We start from the raw sequence: 19688 nt of genomic DNA, 5'->3' as shown, positions 1-19688 counted from the left end.
ATTCATCTCTTGGCTTAGATAGTAATAAAAGACTTTTTTATTCTAATTCTTCATAATTTATTAATTAATTTGCTAATTATTATAATTACCCAGAATAAAAATAAAAGAAAATGAAAACGAAAACCATTATTATCTCAAGACCAGTTCAGTTGTATGCTTGCTAGCTATTTTTATTTATTTATTTTTTGTAGTACGCGGGCCTCTCACTGTTGTGGCCTCTCCCGTTGCGGAGCACAGGCTCCGGACGCGCAGGCTCAGCGGCCATGGCTCACGGGCCCAGCCGCTCCGCAGCATATGGGATCTTCCCGGACTGGGGCACGAACCCGTGTCCCCTGCATCGGCAGACGGACTCTCAACCACTGCGCCACCCGGGAAGCCCGCTAGCTATTTTTTTTTACTTGTATGTTTAGAAATCACCATATAAATAATCTTTGGGTAATTAGTAATTTTTGGTTTTTTCATCACCAAAATTTTAGTGATAGCATTTTGGAGAATTCATGTAGACCACCGTCTTATCCTCCTAAGAGTACTGTTCACATACTGAAGTACATTTATTGTTGCCGGTATTAAAATTTTTCCAACAAGTGACACTAGCGTTGCCACTTTACTTTTGTGTATTTGATAGAAAAGCATTTCCCAATCCGGCAGTTTTTTCTTCCTGCGTAGCTGGCAAAATCGAACTCAATTCCATACCCTCTCTGAACGTCAACCTCCTACTCATCTATAAAACAGGAATAAGCATCTCTAACTCAGGATGCTATCGTAAGAGTTATGATTAATATGAGATCTAATGATTAAATTATCAAAGCAGGAGCTGGCACATTGTAGACATTCAACAGAAGCTGTGATGCTATATTTATTGCTACTATTAATGCTATTTGGGGGATCCAAACCCTTAAGCCATAGCAAGACTTTTTCTTCTTTTACAAACGGGATATTTTAGAATAATGTTATAACACTTTAGCATAATTTGTAGGAGTTCAGCACTTGAGCTATGCAGGTCTTAAACTTTCCTTCTGAGACCATAGGTTGTTTTGTTTTGTTTTCTCCTGGGGAGAAATTTTTGAACCTGCAAGGGAAGAAGTTTTCACTTACAGCAAACAGAGCGCCAGTTCTTGGCGCAAGGGATTCTGGGAGCTGGCTGCTCATTTCCATATTCATGAATATTATAAACATGGTCTCCAACAAATGCCAATGCACACTTCAGTGATCTCATTTGTTTTTGAGCGGAGGGAGACTATGGCCCTAAATAATGTGCATCCCCGTGTACAAGGAGAGTCACTTTAATTTTAAAAGAGGTGTGTTTGTAGGTCCAAGGAGGTGGTTGGGGTAGAGGGGATGTGGAAGCAGACAGGACAAGAGTAAATTCCTTCTTGGTGGGACTCCTGAGTGTGGCTAGACTCTGACTGATGTCCAGCGTTAAGGAAGAAGGCAGAATGAGGATGGAGGACCGAGGGGATGGGTTCCTGCCTCCATCGGAGGAGTAAGGGGTGTGTGGACCTGGAGTGACTGAGATGTGCAACGCCAGCAAAAGGTTTTCCCTGACTGCACTGAATGACCCGCTGAGGGCTCTGATGGGCTCCCTGGCATCACCATCATAAACAGAGCTGGTGAGTGGGGAGATGGGCCTCCCCTGAAATGGGGAGGGCAGAGCTGGGAAGGAACCATCTACTTTGGTTGTGTTCCTCCAGAGCGTCACTGCCAACCTGAGTCCGTACTTCTGGTGCTTCCGGTTTGATACCATATGTTGTGAGTTGAATCGTATCCCCCCAAAAGACATGTCCACGTCCTACCCTCCAGTACCTGTAAATGTCACCTTGCTTGGAAACAGGGTCTGTACAGATGTAATCGAGTTAACACGAGGTTATACGGGATTGAGATGAACTCTAATCCAGTGTGACTGATGTTTTTATAAAGAAGAAGAGTAGAGACACAGAGAGAAGACAACCAAGTGAAAACAGAGGCAGAGGTGGAAATTATGCAGCCACAAGTCAGGCAACATCTGGGGTGCCAGAGGCTGGAATAGGAAAAGAGGGATCCTCCCTGGAGGCTTTGGAGGGAGCATGGCCCGGCTGACACCTTCACTTCCGGATCCTGGCTTCCAGAACTCTGAGAGAGTAAATTTCTGTTCCTTTTAGCAGTCCTAGGAAACAAACACAATGTATTGCTATGGCAGAGGGGTGGTGGAGTCAGCTTTCCGGAGTTCAAATCCTGGCTCCACTACTCATGATCTAATTCCAAGGGCCGCTGGGAGGATAAATGGACTTGACATCTGAAGGGCATTCAGACCAGAGCCTGGCCCCCGGAAACACCACCCAAATGTCAGGCGTTGTTATCGCAGGGCGAGCCCTTTGCTCAACACGGGTTGCCCAGATTAGAGCTTGTCACTGAAAAATAACCCATGCTGATGGTGGTGTTTCTGCTTTGTAATTTAGCCAGATTCTCTTATTTTCATAGACTGTTGGAATCTCAGATACAGAAGAGAGCTTAATGGTCATGTACTGTAGGTTTCAGTCCCTTGGAGATGTTTCCTGCACCATTTCTCAACAGTTGACTTTCCTGTCACCAATGAACACCCACAGTGGTGGAGAATTTACTGCCCTGTAAGAAAACACATTCTGTTTGATGACTGGCTGATTTTCACGTTGGAAAAATCTGTCTCCCTCTGTACCACTTGCTCTTTGGAGGCACAAAGTCCCTTCAAGTCAGAGTGAGTGTAAAATTTGAAGACAGCTACCATGTAAGGCCTCTCTGTGTCTTTCCCAGTAGACATCCTGCGTTTTAACCCTCCTCATGTGACTTGGTTCCTCTGTGACACCCGGGGATATTGCCATCACTTACCTGTGGCGGGGTCTGGACTTGACTTCAACCTTCTGGACGTTTTGGGATCCATCCAATTTGCATCTCTGCCTGTATCACACTCAACTGTCTCTGAAGTGGTAGTTCCAAATTTATCCACTTTGTGCAAGCAAATTACTCTTACTGCTTTCTTATTAATTTTTTCTATTACTTATTACAAGTATAGGTGATGGCAAAGGACACAGAGATACTTAAGAAATAGATTTCAATATCAAATTCAGTAAAAAAAAAAAAAAAGCAAAAAAAGATTTGATATTTAGGGATTTACATGATTCAGAGAAGCAATAAAACAATCCTTAGCTCAAAAAGTCATCGGGCAATTTCCATTCCTTTCCTCAAAAACAGGCTTTCTGAAGAAAAGATCAGCAATATTTGTTGCTAATTTGCTGAGTCTGTTGGACTCCCAGGTTAAGGGGCACAGGTGTGAAGTCGGATGATTGATACCCGCTTCTTCTGGGGTCTTCCTCTGTTTCCCCTGTGATGATCAGGGGGCCACCCAGTGACAAACTGCCTCTCCTTTTTAAAATTTATTATTTTTTAATTGAATTCTTATTTTATATTGGGGTATAGTTGATGTACAATGTTGTGTTACTTTCAGGTGTACAGCACAGTGATTCAGTTATGTTAAGTTATATTCTTTTTCAGATCCTTTTCCCATATAGGTTATTACAGAGTATTGAATAGAGTTCCCTGTGCTGTACCATGGGTGCTTGTTGGTTATCTACTTTATCTATACTAGTGGGTGTGTGTTAATCCCAAACTCGTAATTTATCCTCCCCCCACCCCCACTTTTACCCTTTGTTAACCACACGTTTGTTTTGGAAGTCTGTGAGTCTGTTTCTGTTTTGTGAATAAGTCCATTTGTATCATCTTTCTAGATTCCACATATAAGTGATATCATACGATGTTTGTCTTTCTCTGTCTGACTTACTTCACTCGGTATGGTGATCTCTAGGTCCATCCATGTTGCAGCAAATGGCATTATTTCATCCTTTTTTATGGCTGAGTAATATTCCTGCTTCTCCATTTTATCTGGGCTGTTCTACAGATTCCTCTTGTGACTGGCATGGAGTCAGCCGCCTGCCAGTCTCTGGTTTCAGGAAGTTTGGCTGTTTGCTGCACGTCAGGGAGGACGCATATGATTCCAGGAGATCCCTTAGGTCTGATACTATAAGAACTATGTATTTGGTCTGTGTCCCAGTTCCTGACACAGAGCTCCTAAATCCCTTGGGATCTGTGGGTAACAGGAACCTCTTTTGTTCTAAGGAGGCTACTCTTGGCAGGTCCCTAGAGAGGGTAAGGATGGAGGCGGTCACCATGGTGAGAGGGTTGGAACATTTAGCCCCATCCCAGCCCCAACCTTGGAGCAGGGGAGACCGGCCAGAGACTGAGTGAATCACAATGGCCAATGATTTAATCAACCAGTGATTTACTGGAACCCCCATAAACATCCCTAATCGACAGGGTTTGGAGCACAGGTTGGTGAGCACATCAGGCTGCTTGGAGAGTGTGCCCTCTGGGAGGGCATGGGAGCTCCCCACCCCCTCCCAAAGCCCTGCCCTATGCCTCTCTTCTTTCTGGCTGTTCCTGAGTTGTATCCTTCATAATAAACTGGTAAACGTAAGCAAAGTGACTTCCTGAGTTCTGTGATCTGTTCTGGCCAATTGTAGACCCTGATGAGGGCATGATGGGAACCCCCAGTCTATAGCGAGTCAGTCAGGAGTACAGGGGGTCCCGGGCTTGTGGTGAGGTGAGAGTGTCTTGTGGGACCAAGCATTTAACCTGTGCAGTACGACACTCACTCCAGGCAGGTGCTGTCAGACAGATGGAGAAATGATGTTAGAAAAGACTCCATGTCTTTGGTGCCAGGAGGGAAAACCCTTTCATTTGGTGTCAGAAGTGTCATAAGTAAAAACTGTTTTGTTGGTATCAAGAGGTTAGTTGTGTCCAGATTGATCTGGGATTTTCCCAGCACTAACTGGAGGTGCCCGTTATTGGGAGATGCTATCTGGTTCCAGTACCAGTGGTTGTCTGTGTGCTACATCGTGACACTAGATTGAATATAGGTTTAGATGAAGATGCTGTACAAATGGATTGGGCTGTGTAATTCAGACCCTCAAACACTTCCCGCCATTGGGCTATTTGGGGATTGTCTGGTTAGGGTCAGGGTCCAGGACTCTACCCTGGGAGGCGAAGGCGGGCTTCTCCCAGAAGGAAGTGAATGTCCTCACTGCCAGTTATCCTGAGATAAGGCTCATCCCAGGGAGCAGACAGCACACTTGACAGCAGAGGGGGATGGGGAAGGGTGCCGCATTCCAGTCCTCATGCGGACAAGTTACTAGGCCTCTTGATGTCTCAGTTTCCTCATCTATAAAATGGGAATAATAGTTGAGGACCTTAAAATAAGTATTAAATAAGTTAATATTACAAATATTTACAACGGTGCCTGGCATAGAGCACATGGCAGGAGGATGTGTGTTAAATAAACTGGGGGGAAGTATGTGCTCCTGTTTCTAGGCTGAGTGGTTTGGGGTCTGATCGCTATGTTATGGAGATGCCTAGAGAGGTCTGGAGGTGGGGTGAATTGTCATGAGTTACCTAGAAATGAGCCAGAAGTCGGGCAAGCTTCTATCCCTGCTGGGTCTACACCTGAGCAGATGTCTGAGAATCCCCGACAAAGTAATCCAGCCCGTTCAGAGGGGGGCTCTTCATCATTCAACTAACTTCCTGCCCCCTGTCTGTGCACATCTCCCAGCAGCAAACCTACTGTCATCTGCCGCCGGGTCTCCTGCCTCGAACTAAATCTCAGTCCTCACAAAGTGCATGTGTGGATGGGCTGGGTGGAGCTGCTCCCAAAAGGCCGAGGGCTGCATGGGTGACTCTGTGGCCCCATCTGGGGGCCCTGTGGCGATCTCAACTCAAGAGCACACTCAGGTGCAGACAACCTGAGGTAGGCACCTCAGCCCTGACGCAGTGGCCTGATCACTCGGCCTCCTACAGCTCCTAATGCGGTGGCCCCAGTGGGTCCCAGTGGCCCGTCCCACATCCCCGCACCGTGCTGGAGGTCAGGTCTGCTCCACTGATGGGTAGAGAACAAACCACCTGACCAAATGAGATGGGGACCACATGGCATCTGACATATTTCCAGATTTCCGAAAAACAGATCATTACATCACAGAGATAACAGAGGTCTTTGAAATTCACATATCCATATTAATAATCCAAGGACGCATTCTGGGAGTGTTTTTGATAATTCTGTAGTTTCCAAATGACAAGAACTAGTCTTGGGATTAAAATACACGTTTCTAAGAACAAAAATGATTTCACATAAAGATTGGTCATTTGGATAAAAACTGCATTTTCTTGGTATTTATGTGTAAAGAGCATCTTCAGGTGTTTATTAGTCATGATACCACAGGGCAGGTGGACTGATCAGATGAAGAAACCAAGGCTCCAGAAGGCTTTCCCATCACACCAGCAGAACTTGGTCTCTGGCTGTGTCTCGGATCTGAATTCATTTCTTTAGAAGTTGGAGTCACCTCCAAATAAAACTTGTGTATTGTTATTGCATCAGGAGGAGTGCCTGACATATACTAGGCACTCCATAAACATTTGCTGACTAAATGAATACCGTTTAAAAATATCCAAGAATGCCGCTCAATTTGCTACAACGTAGAACAGGATGCTTACCAGACACAATTACCGTTACACTTCACGTTGTTTATTAAGCATTAAGTCACATGACAGAACAATTTAAAGACCATGGATATAATCTCAAGTCCCATAATTATAGATCGCGCCGGAAAATATTTCAATAAGCCTTTACCACCACTGACAACTTCAGGGGCACAGAAACTGATGATTTTTTAGTCAACAAAAGTCACAGCCAAATAATGAATAAAAGCTATATCCACTGGGGTTAACTTATAGCAAATATTTCTTCATTGATGAGAGGCTGAACAGGTGTAATCACGAGGTTCTTTCTGGATAACTTCGGAGAAAGAAGCATGGGCCACATTCAGACTTGGTTCCATGGAGCTGGGATGATACATCTTTTCCTCTCATTCCAGTATTCAGATCACTTCAGGTTTTGATCTCTACAGGGAAAAAAAAGAACATGAATATATGGCTGTATTCAAAAAAATGCAAAAATCATTTCTGCCACTGAGATCAGCAAACACTACAAATCAGGCTTTCTTCCCCCGGGAGAGGCTTTTACCAGTACAACACTGATTACATGCAATAAACATTTGGAAGACTTAGCACTGTACATAACACAAAATAAAATGGAAATTAAGTTAAATACTTTTAATTGTTTACTGAGCTCTTAATATGTGCTTATGTCTCTTTTAGGCACTGTATAATGTACTGCTAGAAGAGGACAGGCTGCTAAATGACAGAACAGCTTAGACTGTGTCCAGAGGACGTGGAGAGAAGGCATTTGTCACTGCATTCATCAAAGCTGTAGCAGTGGTTACTGCGACCATCTCCATCTCCATCAGACTCTTATTCATCTTTATTTCCCCCAGATTTTGCACAGTTCCTGGCAGAATGGATGCCTGTTGGCTAAATGATTGAATAGATTAGTTTGATCATGCTGTAATAAAGTAATATATATATAATAGGTTATATATCACATTTAAAAAGTGATTTTTAAAGGATTCAACTGACTGGTTGATTGAGTCAGGCTACTGTGGGTAAACTTGGCCAAAATACTCATTATCATCTTTTTTGTTTCTTCTTTTTCATTGTACCTTTAACAATGAAGCAAATAACACCTAATTTTAAAATACTAAATAAAATAGTGTAATTGCACACACACACACACACACACAAAATGTAAAAATTAGAACTTTGTATACTCCTCATTTGAACACAGAGAAGGAGTATACTCTTTCTTCAACTGTACAATGGAAAAGAGTTTGAACTGGAAGAAATGAGTTTTTATTGCCAATCTGGCTTCTCTATGATAAATTTTATTAATGTCAACTAGAATCTTGGTCCAATTTCCTACCTTTTGTCAAATAGAAATAGTTCCTTCTTTCTCTCAGAACTGTGACCAGTGGATTTGACATAGCCTTACATAAGCACAAGTAAAACCAAGGTATTAAGATTTTCATCACTCTAATTAATCTGACCAAAACAACATACATGCCTGGTGATTTACTATTGTATCCTACATTTTAAAAAAATTAAATCCTTTCGTTTTTAGCTCTGCAATTCATAGCAAGTATAATGACTCCACAGTAATTGTGACTTCTGTTGGAAACGTGCCTCTGTTTCTGATCATTTTTCTGAGCTACAGTCTCTTTCTGTGTTGTTTGGGGCATATGGGAATAAGATATGATGAGATACACAAACAGAGGGCTGCAGAAATGTTCCTCTGCAGCGTTTGCCTGATGCAATTTTGTTTTGAATATATCTTATTCCCCTCCCCCCCACACACACACCCACCACACACACGCATGCTTATTGCGGAGGAGTGGAATAATCTGGAACTACGGGCCTCTCCCCAACACCTTTCAGAGCTGCTCAAGCTATAACTGTGGCATTGCTCTGGGAAGGGTGGCCCCTCAGCTTGCGAGCACCCGACCTTTAGGAAAGGGCTTTGCCGAGCCAGGAGGAGGACCTGGTGTTTCAGGACCTGTCCTGACAGAGGAGGTGGGTCTCTGACCTCACAGGTCAGAAGCCTGGATGGACCTCTCACATAAATGTAACAGTATTTAGCTTTTGATTTTTTTGAGCACTGTAGTATCTCAGATATTCGCAGTTAAAATTAAGAGCCCAGAAGATCAAGTTGTATGCAGTCAGTGGACTAATCCCATTGCACACTGAAGTTCTGCATCCCCCGTGGGTGACGACAGATGGGCAGTGAGCAGGAAGAGAGAGAAAGAGAAGCAGAAGTTCCCACCACCTGCCTCCTCCAAGTGGGGCAAAAGGCAAAAAGACAGAAAGCAAGACGGTGGACAAACTCTAGTGGAATGATTCCTAAGATAGCTTAATACCGAGGTTCTGAAGACTCTTATGGTTCAATAGACATCATTCCAACCTGTTGCCAACACTGCCTTTGTGCAGATATTTTCCTTAGAAGTCGCCTGCCCGCTGTCTTCAGGGTTCCTGTAACTGATGCCTAGACATTTCCTTTCTCTGAACCATCATGAATTTGGTCCTAGCCAGCAGTCACGTCAAATTCCTTTTTGAATGTTTTCATTCATTTTCAGTTATCTACCGTTTGCCAGTTTAATGTATAAGCTTGTTGTGATCGTAAGTTGCCTCAATGCAAACTGAAGAAAGCTGAGGGGAAATCATAGGCATATGTGATTGATGGTCTTGAATAAAAGAATACAAAGCAGAAATCTATCAGTTACTAAAGCTTCACTACAGGCTATGTTCCTTCCACTTCTCCGGACCAGACAGGGCCTGGTTGTTGTTTTTTCTTTTTTAATGCAGAGTATTTTATTTTATTTTATTTAGTTTTTGGCTGTGCTGTGTGGCACGCGGGTTCTTAGTTCCCCAACCAGGGATCGAACCCGTGCCCACTGAATTGGAAGTGTGGAGTCCTAACCGCTGGAGCACCGGGGAAGTCCCAATAGGGCCTGGGTTTAGCCCCCGCTTTATATAGTGGAGGAAATCTGGCCCCCGCAGCACGGCTTACCCGCCTTTTTCCTCCTTCTGTGCTCCCAGCAGGTCGGTCGCCAGCCCTCGGATGTGCTCCCAGGCCAGCTGCACGTGGGCCGACTCCACCGTGCGTGAGCAGATAGCAAAACGCAGCACGAACTGGTCTCTCAGGTGACAGGGAACCAAGTGGATTTTCTTGGCACTGTTTATTCTCTCCAGAAGAGCTTCGTTCAGTCTGTTGGAGCCCTGCAGGGATGGAGAGAGAGGGGCAGTGCTCAGATCTGCGGGGACCCAAACACTCACCACCAAGTGAGGCCCGGGTGGGTGACACAGCCCCAGATCGGTGAGGGAGTCACCTCACCACTGGCCTTTCATCTGCAATGGTAGAAAATTCAACTAAGTAACCATTACGTGGCCCTGAAGGACGGCAGCCCTCCCACAAGACAACTTCTTCATGTTCTAGTGTGCTGTCAAAAGATGAGCCTTCCGTGATCCAGGTTTTTAAAGAAAAATGAAGATTCCTAGACGTGTTATCTACAAATTCATGAGCTTAAAGAGCAGAACTGTTTAACGGCACCAGTGAAGAGAAAGCTTCAGGAGAATTCTCAACAATGCAGTCAGTCCCCTACATACGAACTTTCAAAGATGCAAACGTGCACGTCCAATCACGTAAGTTAGCTCATGTGTCTGGAGTACATCGTCAAATGAGTGCGTCCTCTACAAGTGGTTGTGCGTCTGTGTACTTCACTGTACAGTACTGTCCAGTGTACAGTATCTTTATTTCAAGCCCAGGATGTCTGCAAGCAAGCCTAAGAGCAGTGGTATACAGCCAGCTGTGTTAGTTGGGTACCTAGGCTAACTTCGTTGGACTTACGGTCAAATTGGACTTACGAATGTGCTCTCTGAACAGAACTTGTTCCTATGTAGGGGACTTACCTGTATAGAAAATGAAGCGTAATAGCCAACTGCTTGCTAGGATCTGGGAAAACTGTCCATGAACTATGGACCAAGGGACCACTGGTGGACCTCCCTCTGGAAAGGAGCAGCCCAGCAGCCTTGGGTAGGGAGACAGGGGGCCCACGCCTCACACTAACTGGACCAGATGGGAGGCGTGTGTCACACAGACCTGGGAGCCGTCCCTCTCCTGCCCGGTCAGTCCCGTTGTTCCTCATAGCTGCCCCCAGCCCTCTCGGTCTCCATTCTGTTCCCAGGCAGTGACTCCACCCCCACGCGCCTTATAGTTGTTGCAGAAGGGCCTGGAAGTGGGGCCGAGTCCTGGGTCATGTGACCCTCAGTGGGTTACACTCTTCCTGTTCTTGCTTCACCTCAAGGGCAGGGAGGATTGTGGGAAGGGAAGCGTCCTGGTCGCCCGGATGCCAGACACCGGCCTCGTGTCCGTGCAGGGCCTCCAGGCCGCTGGATGATGGCCTGCACGGCACTCCAGCTGATGCCCCGTGGACAGTGCATGAGCCAAAGGCCACTCAGAAACTGCTGACATGCACCGGGTCCAGACAGAGCCGGACCTGCTCAAGGATGAGGATGAGAAGGTGGTACAAAAGGATGGAATTTCACCAGGAAGTCTTCACAGGAGAGCAAACACCTGAAAATTACGTATGTAGGAAGTAAAAGCAAGTCACTTGGGGAAAATTTGCTTGCCATTTTCTAATGGATTGGACAAGATATATTTTCTACGAGCTAGAGGCAAAGAGCCCAGCAGAGAAATCCCGGAGATGTAACAACAGAAGTAACGGCAAAGACGGACTGAGCAGGTGCAGAGTGGGATCAGGGAGGCTGGCTGAGATGAGGCGGGGGAAGGAAACTGATGCCATGGCAACAGCTTATCCACTTCAGGTCAAATAAAGACCACGCACACGTTGAGCCATGGATGATGGAGAGGACTTGACATCCAGAATGGGCAGCCACGGGGCAAAGAATAGAATAATGAGATAGCAGATGTGGGGGACAGAAAAGTGAGCCACGACGCCCGGATAACTTCCTCCCTGAGAAGAAAACTGGATTCAAGGAATGGAAGTAACAAGTTTCACAAAAGACATATTTCGCTTTCTGAAAACCCCTGGGCGGGAGGGCACACCATGCTGCCCAGGAGAAGAGTGGGAAGGGCACACACAGGTGGCTTCAGTACCCTTGTAAATGAGCAGGAGAAAATAAAAGTCTTGACTTTGACAACATTTCGCTCAGTGAAATAAGCCATTCACAGAAGACAGCATATTGACGATCCCGTGGATATGACTGTCCAGAGCCGACAGATGCATAAGGACAGGAAACGGGTCCGTGGACCGAAGGATGGAGGCTGGGGTGACTGCTGGTGGGTGTGGGCTCTCTTTGGGGGAAAATGAAGATGTTCTGAAGTTAGCTTGTTGTGAAGGCTGTGCAACCCCGTGGATAGTCTAAAAATCATTGAAATGTATACTTTGTATGGACAAAGTGTATGTCATGTGGATTGTATCTCAATAAAACGGCTAAAAATTAAAGAATTTAAATCCTACAGGAACACTGGCAGTAGAAGCAAAAACAACTGATTGATGGCTAGCAAGTCAAAGCACACTTGCCACCAACGCCAGCGCAGATGGACTGCCCCATCCGGTCACCCCGGGGACCTGGCGCCAGCCTCTGCACACCTGTGCTCAGGCGTCTCTGAGTGACGCGCTGCAGGGACCTCACGTCTCCCTGCCAGCTCTTGCGTCAGGACTCTGCTCTCTCTCTCCTGCTTCCAGGCTTTTCCATGGCTGGTTCCTGCCAGCATTCAAAGCCCCAAGAATCGCTGAGGGGAAAGGAAGGGGGAGCGAAGGGCCACGTTTGGATGGGCAGCACCTTGCCAAGGCGACTGAGCCCGTGGTTCCTTCTCCTGCTGCCCTCTGTGGACTCGGACAGGAAGGCCTGTGGGTGGCGTCAACTCTGCAAACAGAAAGCTAGCCGGAGAGCAGGCAGGGCGTTAGGCCCCAACCCGGCATCCTTCACACAGGGCAGGTTACTAAGGGGCCTGTGCGTGCAGCTCCTCTTGGGGTCTTCGGAGCAATGTGGTCCTGATTCCCAGCAAAGGTGGCTGAGTCCCTCAGGCAGCAGAATTACAGAGCCCCAGGGACCAGCAGTCCTCCAGCCCCTGTATAAGCACCAGCAGCCTGAGGGCCATGTAGGGGTCAGTGGGTCCCGGGTGGGCCCGAGACTGGCTTCTCACAGGCTCCCAGGTGATGCCCATGCTTGTCTGGGGACCATGCTAGGACCAGTGAGCCCGTGGGTGGGTCAGTCCTTGGAGGGTTCCAGTGGCAGGGGTGGATGGATAGAAAAGATGGCAAGCATCCTCGGGCCGGGTCTACACAGGCAAGAAGTCTGAGCACCAGTGAGAAGAGTAGGTGTCCCGGCAGGGAGGTGGGAACAGCAGGCTGGAAAATTCGGGGGGAATCCACGGTCTCTGGGGAGCTCGGGCGGGTTTTGGAGCACGGACATAATGAATGAGAGTTTCCTCTCTGTCCTACTCAAAGAAAATTCAGACAACTAAGTCGACTTAGACGTACCTTTAGCCGGAAACAGACCAGCCCCAGAGTGACTTCCGCACAGATTTCAAAGCGGGGATCCTGGCGCACCAAGGCCTCGAATTCGTGGGACAGCTGGACGTGCTGCAAAGGGAAGGGACATCTGTCTGAGTTTCTCATCACCGCTTGGTTCAGAGCTTAGCCACCTAAAACACCATATCAGACCACATGTGGAATATGATTCGTTGATAAGCTGTAGGCATTTTCTGCAGCACTGATGTCACCCCCTCCCAGCTTTCCCCGTGCAGCTTGAGAAACTGGCTGCCAGGAGAAAAGGGCGGAAGTCTTCAGAAAAACACCCCTTGTCATCTTCTGCTCAGGGGAGCCTTTTCATCCCACCAAAGAATCTTTTGTAATTTTAGGATAAATGCTGTCAAGGGGGATTTAAACTTTCCAGAAGAGAAACAGCGGCCGACGTTGGCTGGCCAGCTGAGCGCTTCACCAGCCAGCTGTCGAGCTGACCCGCGACACAGGGAGCGACACTGCAGTCACGCCCATTCTGCAGACCAGCAGACCGAAGCTGATTCTGATACCAGAGCTCCAGGTCCGCCGCTGTTTGTTAGGCCGCAGCACCTGCCACCGGAGGTGAGAACCTCATCCGTCCAGGGCTGCCTGCTCTCCCTGAACCCACCCCCTTACTAAACGTCTCGATGTTTACAGAAACCAAAAGCTGCTTCACGCAGTATGTGATCTGAGAGCCAGCTGGCCCGGGTCTCGGCACACAGGGAGCACGTCCTAAACGCCGGTATCCAGCGCGGGGTCACTGGCAGGGGCCCCGGGAGCGTCTGAGCAGAGATCGTGCCGCTCCAAGTGTTGGGACAGACACACCGTTTGAATGAGTGGTCCCCGGGCCCGGGACGAACTAGAGGGCTCCAGAGACTGTGCTGGCAGGGGTGCCCTCGAGCTGGGTCCTGAGGAGCTGCCCACCTGCTGGGGTGTATCCGGCTCCGGCCACTCAGTCCCCTCCTGGGAAGGCAGGGCCGGTCCCTCTCAGGGAGGCTTGCAGGGTTTTTCAGGAAGCAGCGATGTGATCACACCCAGCTCCCCCTGAGCTTCCAGCTGGAATCAAACCACCTGTGCTTTGCCTCCTTTCCCCAGAGCAGCTGCATCCTCCTTTCCCCAGAGCAGCTGGGCGAGAACTCGTGAACTCACGCACACGTCCCTCCTCGTTCACTTCCCCACGGAGAGCCTCCAGGAGCGTTATGGCCTCCAGAGCAGCCTTGTAAGACAGACGGATGCTCATGTGTGCGGCGCCGCAGGGGCCCGGGGCCATGTGCCCTGTCACAGGGGAGGGCACACCCGAAGCTGCACTGTCACCAGAATGAGACACTGCAGGGTGCCCCATCCCCGTGATGTCTGAGGACCTCTGTCCTTCAAGGTGGGCCCACAGGTGAGGAAGGACAGCCGGATGGGAGCCCGGCTGGAAATCGGCAGGCCTTCTGCAGCCAGTTAAGGGAGGCCTCCTCTGGACTGTGTCCTCAATTGTTAAAAAAAAAAAAAAAAGCAGGGTATACACGCTACTCTATATAAAATAAACAAGAAGATCCTACTGTCTAGCACAGGGAACTCTACTCAATATCTTGTAATAACCTATAATGGAAGAGAATCTGAAAAAAGAATAGATATATATGTATAACTGAATCACTTTGCTGTGCACCTGAAACTAGCACAACATTGTAAACGAACTTTACTTCAATAAAATTTTAAAAACACAGGGCTTCCCTGGTGGCGCAGTGGTTGAGAGTCCGTCTGCCGATGCAGGGGATGCGGGTTCGTGCCCCAGTCCGGAAAGATCCCACGTGCCGCGGAGCGGCTGGGCCCGTGAGCCATGGCCGCTGAGCCTGCGCGTCCGGAGCCTGTGCTCCGCAACGGGAAAGGTCACAGCAGTGAGACGCCCGCATACCACAAAAAAAAAAAAAATTAAAAAAACAAAGCAGGGTCGTGGGGCTTAGAGTCGATCCATGGTTCTCACAGTTTAGCGTACATCACAGCCACCTGTTGGCTTGTTATATAGAGGTTACTGAAACCCACTCCGAGAGACCAAGGTCGTGCATGTGCTTCTGGTCGGGGCTGTGTCGGAGGACATGCAGCCCACGCAGTCCAATCTCTCCCATTCTGGCAGTTTTCTGGAGAAAAACCTACTGCATCCTCATTACCGCCATTGTGGACTGGGCCTCCCTGTGGGCCAGCGGTGGCTCCAGTGGCAGCTAACAGTGTTTGTCACTTCGACAGTCTCCTGGAGTGATAGCCTTCAGTCCCCGTGAAAGTGTCTAAAAGACCCAGAATCGTGCATTGAGCATCTTATAAATGCCCCACTCTCAACAGCCCAAACTTTCCCTTATAGTGGTTTATGACGACATCTTACTTCCTTTCTAAAGTCTAAGACCTCCCTAATGTCACCCGGATAAATAATGAAAACAAACTCACCTTGCGGATATAGGCCTGCAGTCCCTTGACTCCGTACATCCTAAAAACAAACCACATCTTCAAAGAGCGGAACCTCCGGCCCAGCGGCAGCTGCCAGTGCTGAAATAAGACACAACACGGCACATCCGTGAGGGCTATGCTAAGGGCTGCTTTCCTTTATGGCTCATGGCCTTGTCCTCCAGGGTCTTGAAGGCCCTGAAGGCCAAACCCTCTGGCTGCCATGCCCCATCCTGGATGGCAAAGCTGACAGCAGTGGAGTAAGCGGTCCGGCAGCCGGAGGCTGTCTTTACAAAGCTCTGAGATGCTCGTGCAGGGCACACGGGGGCCAGGCCGGTGCTAGGCTCGGGGGCCATCGTGAGCAGATGGGGGGAGGTGCGGGACTGCCCCACAGGGCGCGCGACCCTAAAATGTTTGTGTCACCCTAAAATGCTGTCACTACCTCGCTGGAGTGGGGTAGATTCCCCGGGGGCAGAGGTGCCCTGTGCACCCAGCCTTTTCCCCTCACCCCCGACCAGACGTGAGTTCGGAGAAGAGGGGGCCAGGCTTGTTTGCCATTTGATTCCCAGCCCATCTCCCGGCTCACCGCAGCTGCCAGAGCAGCGCACGGCTCCTGCCTGGGGAAGGAGACTTGTCACCAGAGCAGCCAGTTAAGAGGCTGTCGTCTGAGCGCTTCTTACGCCCTCTGACCCTTTGCTCTCCCACTGTCCCGGGGATGCCAGCTCCTGGCACACAGCCTGAGCACACAATGGAGGGACCGCCCCACCTTACAGAGGAATCTTCCAGGGAGCACGGGCAGCTTCATTTCCTCTTAACCTGAGACCTGCCATCCGTGGGCTCAGCAGAGCTGCCCACTGCCAGGCCCGATCTCTAGTTAGGACCCAGTTAGAGGGTGTCCTCTTGTGGGACCCTGATCCTGAGAGGACCGGGAGACTGCAGGGGCTACAGCCCATGACAGTGCCCCGCACTGCATTCACATCTTGCATTACCACGGACCTGGACTCAGGGAGACAAATCTCCACTTACCCTGTAGTCAGTGATAAGCCCTGGAAAAGAGAAAGAAAAAGGAAACAAAAAGGAACCATTAGACACCTTAGTTGATTACATGTCCAAGTCTTTTCCATCATCTCCTGAACCAGACATAAAACCCAGGGCAGGGCTGACTGCTCTTTGAATCACTTCCCAAGGTAACAGATTCAAGAGCGGCAGGGATTCCAGAGAGCAAAGCATAGAAGGACGTGCCGAATTACGCATGGATGGATGCCACAGCTGATCTGACCTGGGAAGCCGGGGACGCTCCAGCCACAGCGAGCCTCCTCTGGACGCCATTGGAGGATCAGGTGTCCAAAACGCATCTTTCTAATCCCCACCTGATTCTGTGCCCAAGAAACTTAAAAACGTAGAAACTTCTGTCTACGAAATTCTTTGTCCAGCGTTCTTTCCTCCATACCATCCTTGGCTTTACAGCTCTTGGCACAAGGGGAGACTAAAATGCAAACTAGTTCGTAACCCCTGTGAAGCCATTTGAATCCCAGATAATGAAACTGACTCGAAGAATACCCGCTGGGTATTTGCTCAGCGCCAGAACCCAGACTAAGATCTGAGAATACAGAGATGAACACTCATCAAAGGTTTGATTCTTTTTTACATTCTAATTGCTCTTTATACCACAAATTCACCTTCCCACGCATGAGTGAATGCGTGATGAGGGCTGTATATGATCTGATGCCAATTTACCACCGGGCACAAGGAGAAAGCTGAGACTTTCATGCTTATGTAAGTGCAGAAAGTGAACTCACATCGGGAGGCCTGGGAGGACCCCTGCGTGGGAGACTTTGGTCCTGGACCCCAGTGATGAGAGGGAGGCGTCCCAGTGACCCACAGGAGGGGACTGGGCTGCAACCTGGGGAGCTGCGGGGTGTCGGGTGAGGGGCAGTCCATGTGGGCAGTCCTGAGTGGGTTTTTTAATAGCTAAATAATGAAGAGATTTCTTTTTTTCTTTTTTTTTTTTGCGGTACGCGGGCCTCTCACTGTTGTGGCCTCTCCCGTTGTGGAGCACAGGCTCCGGATGCGCAGGCTCAGCGGCCATGGCTCACAGGCCCAGCCGCTCCGCAGCATGTGGGATCTTCCCGGACCGGGCCACGAACCCGCGTCCCCTGCATCGGCAGGCGGACTCTCAACCACTGCGCCACCAGGGAAGCCCAAGATTTCTTTATTGAAAAAAAAGGATCTTTTTAAAAAACACTCTAAACATATTCCATTTCAAATTACAGCAGGCTTAGCAGGAAAGTGAGATCCATCCAGATAAAATAGACACTTATATCCAGTGGCCATAGAAGTTTAAAGTTGATTTTGGGTGATTTACTTGGTAAACACAAAATGGGTCATTGCTTTTGTTGATTCATAGATTATTTTAGGGAGAAAGTACAAATAACTAAGATTGCTCATCTTTCACAGCCATAGCCAATATTTCTATCAGAAACTGCCTTTCTATAAAAGTGGAATAAAATTACGCTTTTTAAAAATTCCTGGAGCAATGAACTTTACTGAGATGGCTTAAACTCATTCTAAGAATTCCTTCTTTTTTTTTTTTTTTTTTTTTGGCCATGCCACATGGCTTGCGGGATCCTAGCTCCCCGGTCGTCAGGGATTGAATTGAATCCAGGCCCTGGTAGTGAAAGCTCTGGGTGCTAACCCCTGGACTGCCCGGGAAGTCCCGAGAATTCCTTCATTGTTTAAGAGCCGCATTTTGCTAACTGTCATGATGACTGTGGTTTTCATTATTCAAACATGAAATGCGTTTTTAAATAGAAGAGCTTTGGCAGCTGGTTCCTAATTTCTCATGGCTTTATGCCAACGCCATTTTTAAAAACTAGACTTTATTTTTTAGAGCAGTTTTAGGTTCTGAGCACAACTGAGCAGGGGCTGGGTGTTTGTATCCGATGCGCCCCATGGGACGGTGGGCAAGTTTAAGAGGGCAAAACCCAGGTCTGATCTTTCCGTGGAGACCGCGCGGGCTGGGGTCTGCATAGGAGGGAAGGGGCTGTGCCTCGACTTGTGTCACTACTGTTCAGCGCTCCTGCCACAGTCATCAAAACTGCCTCATCTTCCATCCAGCCCAGTTCCTGCTCAGTACGTGGAGGGTGGGGTCACGTGACCTCCGGTGTCCCTCCCATCACTAACAGCCACTGTTGTCTAAGGAAACTCAACGAGACAGTGGCAGAAGTACCCAAAGACTTGGCCTGTCCTTCCCTCCCCGGGGTCCCCGGACCCCATGGTGGCCGGCATGGCACCTGCTGGAGAATGAGAGAACCCTCTCCCACCCGGAGGCTGAGTCCTATAGGGACAGACAAGCATGCAAATCACCGTCCCCAGCGCGTGGATGACAGCGAGTGGGCACAGAGGGACGGGGGAGAGTCTGTGCAGGTCGCCTCATGCATTTTATCTGATCAGGATCTCAAGTAGTCCGTGAGATTTGGGTTTTTTTTACTAGGAGACTTAATTTTTAGAGATCCGCATTTGTGTGTGGTTCCTGTCTCAGCCTTGCCCAATTTTCTCTTCCCTCCCCAGGCCCCTGGCCCAGCTGTTTCTTCCCCGGGTGCTACTGATCTAAGCGATACAAACTCTCTTTAGGGCAGTCATCATTTCAAAGGCTCAGTGCAGGAGGTGCCCATGCCCGTGTTGAGGGCCCTGTGGCCCCTCTGGCCCTATGGGTGCCTCCCCCAACCCTGCCGCAAACAGTGAGGAGAAGAGGCAGGACCGCGTCACCATCAGCACCCCGCCCCAGGAAGCAGCTCATCCTGGCTCTGCACCCGGCCCCCTAGGACCAGTCTGTAGGCATGACTCTTCACCTTGGCTCCTGGGTACCATGGATGCAGCTCTGATGGGAATGACTGGAGAGAGCAAGGCCAGTGGCTTACCTGAGTCCTGGTGGCTGTGCTTGAGGTACACAGGGTCCAATTTAAAGGCTCCGGTCAGGTCAGTTCTCTTTTTCACCCTGTTTTAGAGAACAAACCAAGGGGCTTAACGAGAAGGCGTCTCAGGTGGGCCTTCATGCCACCTGTTCCTTCTCCCGCCTGGTTCAGGCTCCCCTGCTCCCCAGTCCCCTCCCTGACACCCCACCCGGCACCCATGGCCCCCATCTGCACCCCCCGTCCCCTGGCTCACTGTAGCACAGCATTAACCTCCAGAGCTCTGGGCCCCTGAGGTTGGGGGTACGGGGTATAATAAAAATAA

The 19688-nt window shown here is 48.8% G+C and overlaps 1 protein-coding gene across 1 annotated transcript in view; it reads right to left on the bottom strand.

Moving 5' to 3' along the window:
* Window positions 1–6564: 6564 nt before the first annotated feature.
* Window positions 6565–19688, bottom strand: part of DDC (dopa decarboxylase) — a 76631-nt gene continuing 63507 nt past the window's right edge. Inside the window, exons 10-15 of the mRNA XM_033402269.2 lie at window positions 19373–19449; window positions 16479–16498; window positions 15456–15554; window positions 13011–13112; window positions 9515–9723; window positions 6565–6956 (exon numbers count right to left, since the gene is read on the bottom strand). Of these exons, the coding sequence (XP_033258160.1) occupies window positions 6938–6956; window positions 9515–9723; window positions 13011–13112; window positions 15456–15554; window positions 16479–16498; window positions 19373–19449 (526 nt within the window). The 3' untranslated portion in view covers window positions 6565–6937. The remainder of the gene's footprint in view (window positions 6957–9514; window positions 9724–13010; window positions 13113–15455; window positions 15555–16478; window positions 16499–19372; window positions 19450–19688) is intronic.

The sequence above is a fragment of the Orcinus orca genome, chromosome 9 (genome assembly GCF_937001465.1).
Source record: "Orcinus orca chromosome 9, mOrcOrc1.1, whole genome shotgun sequence".
NCBI lineage: Eukaryota > Metazoa > Chordata > Mammalia > Artiodactyla > Delphinidae > Orcinus > Orcinus orca.
The sequence above is the reverse complement of the archived record's forward strand: the minus strand, read 5'-3'. Positions and strand labels throughout refer to the sequence as shown.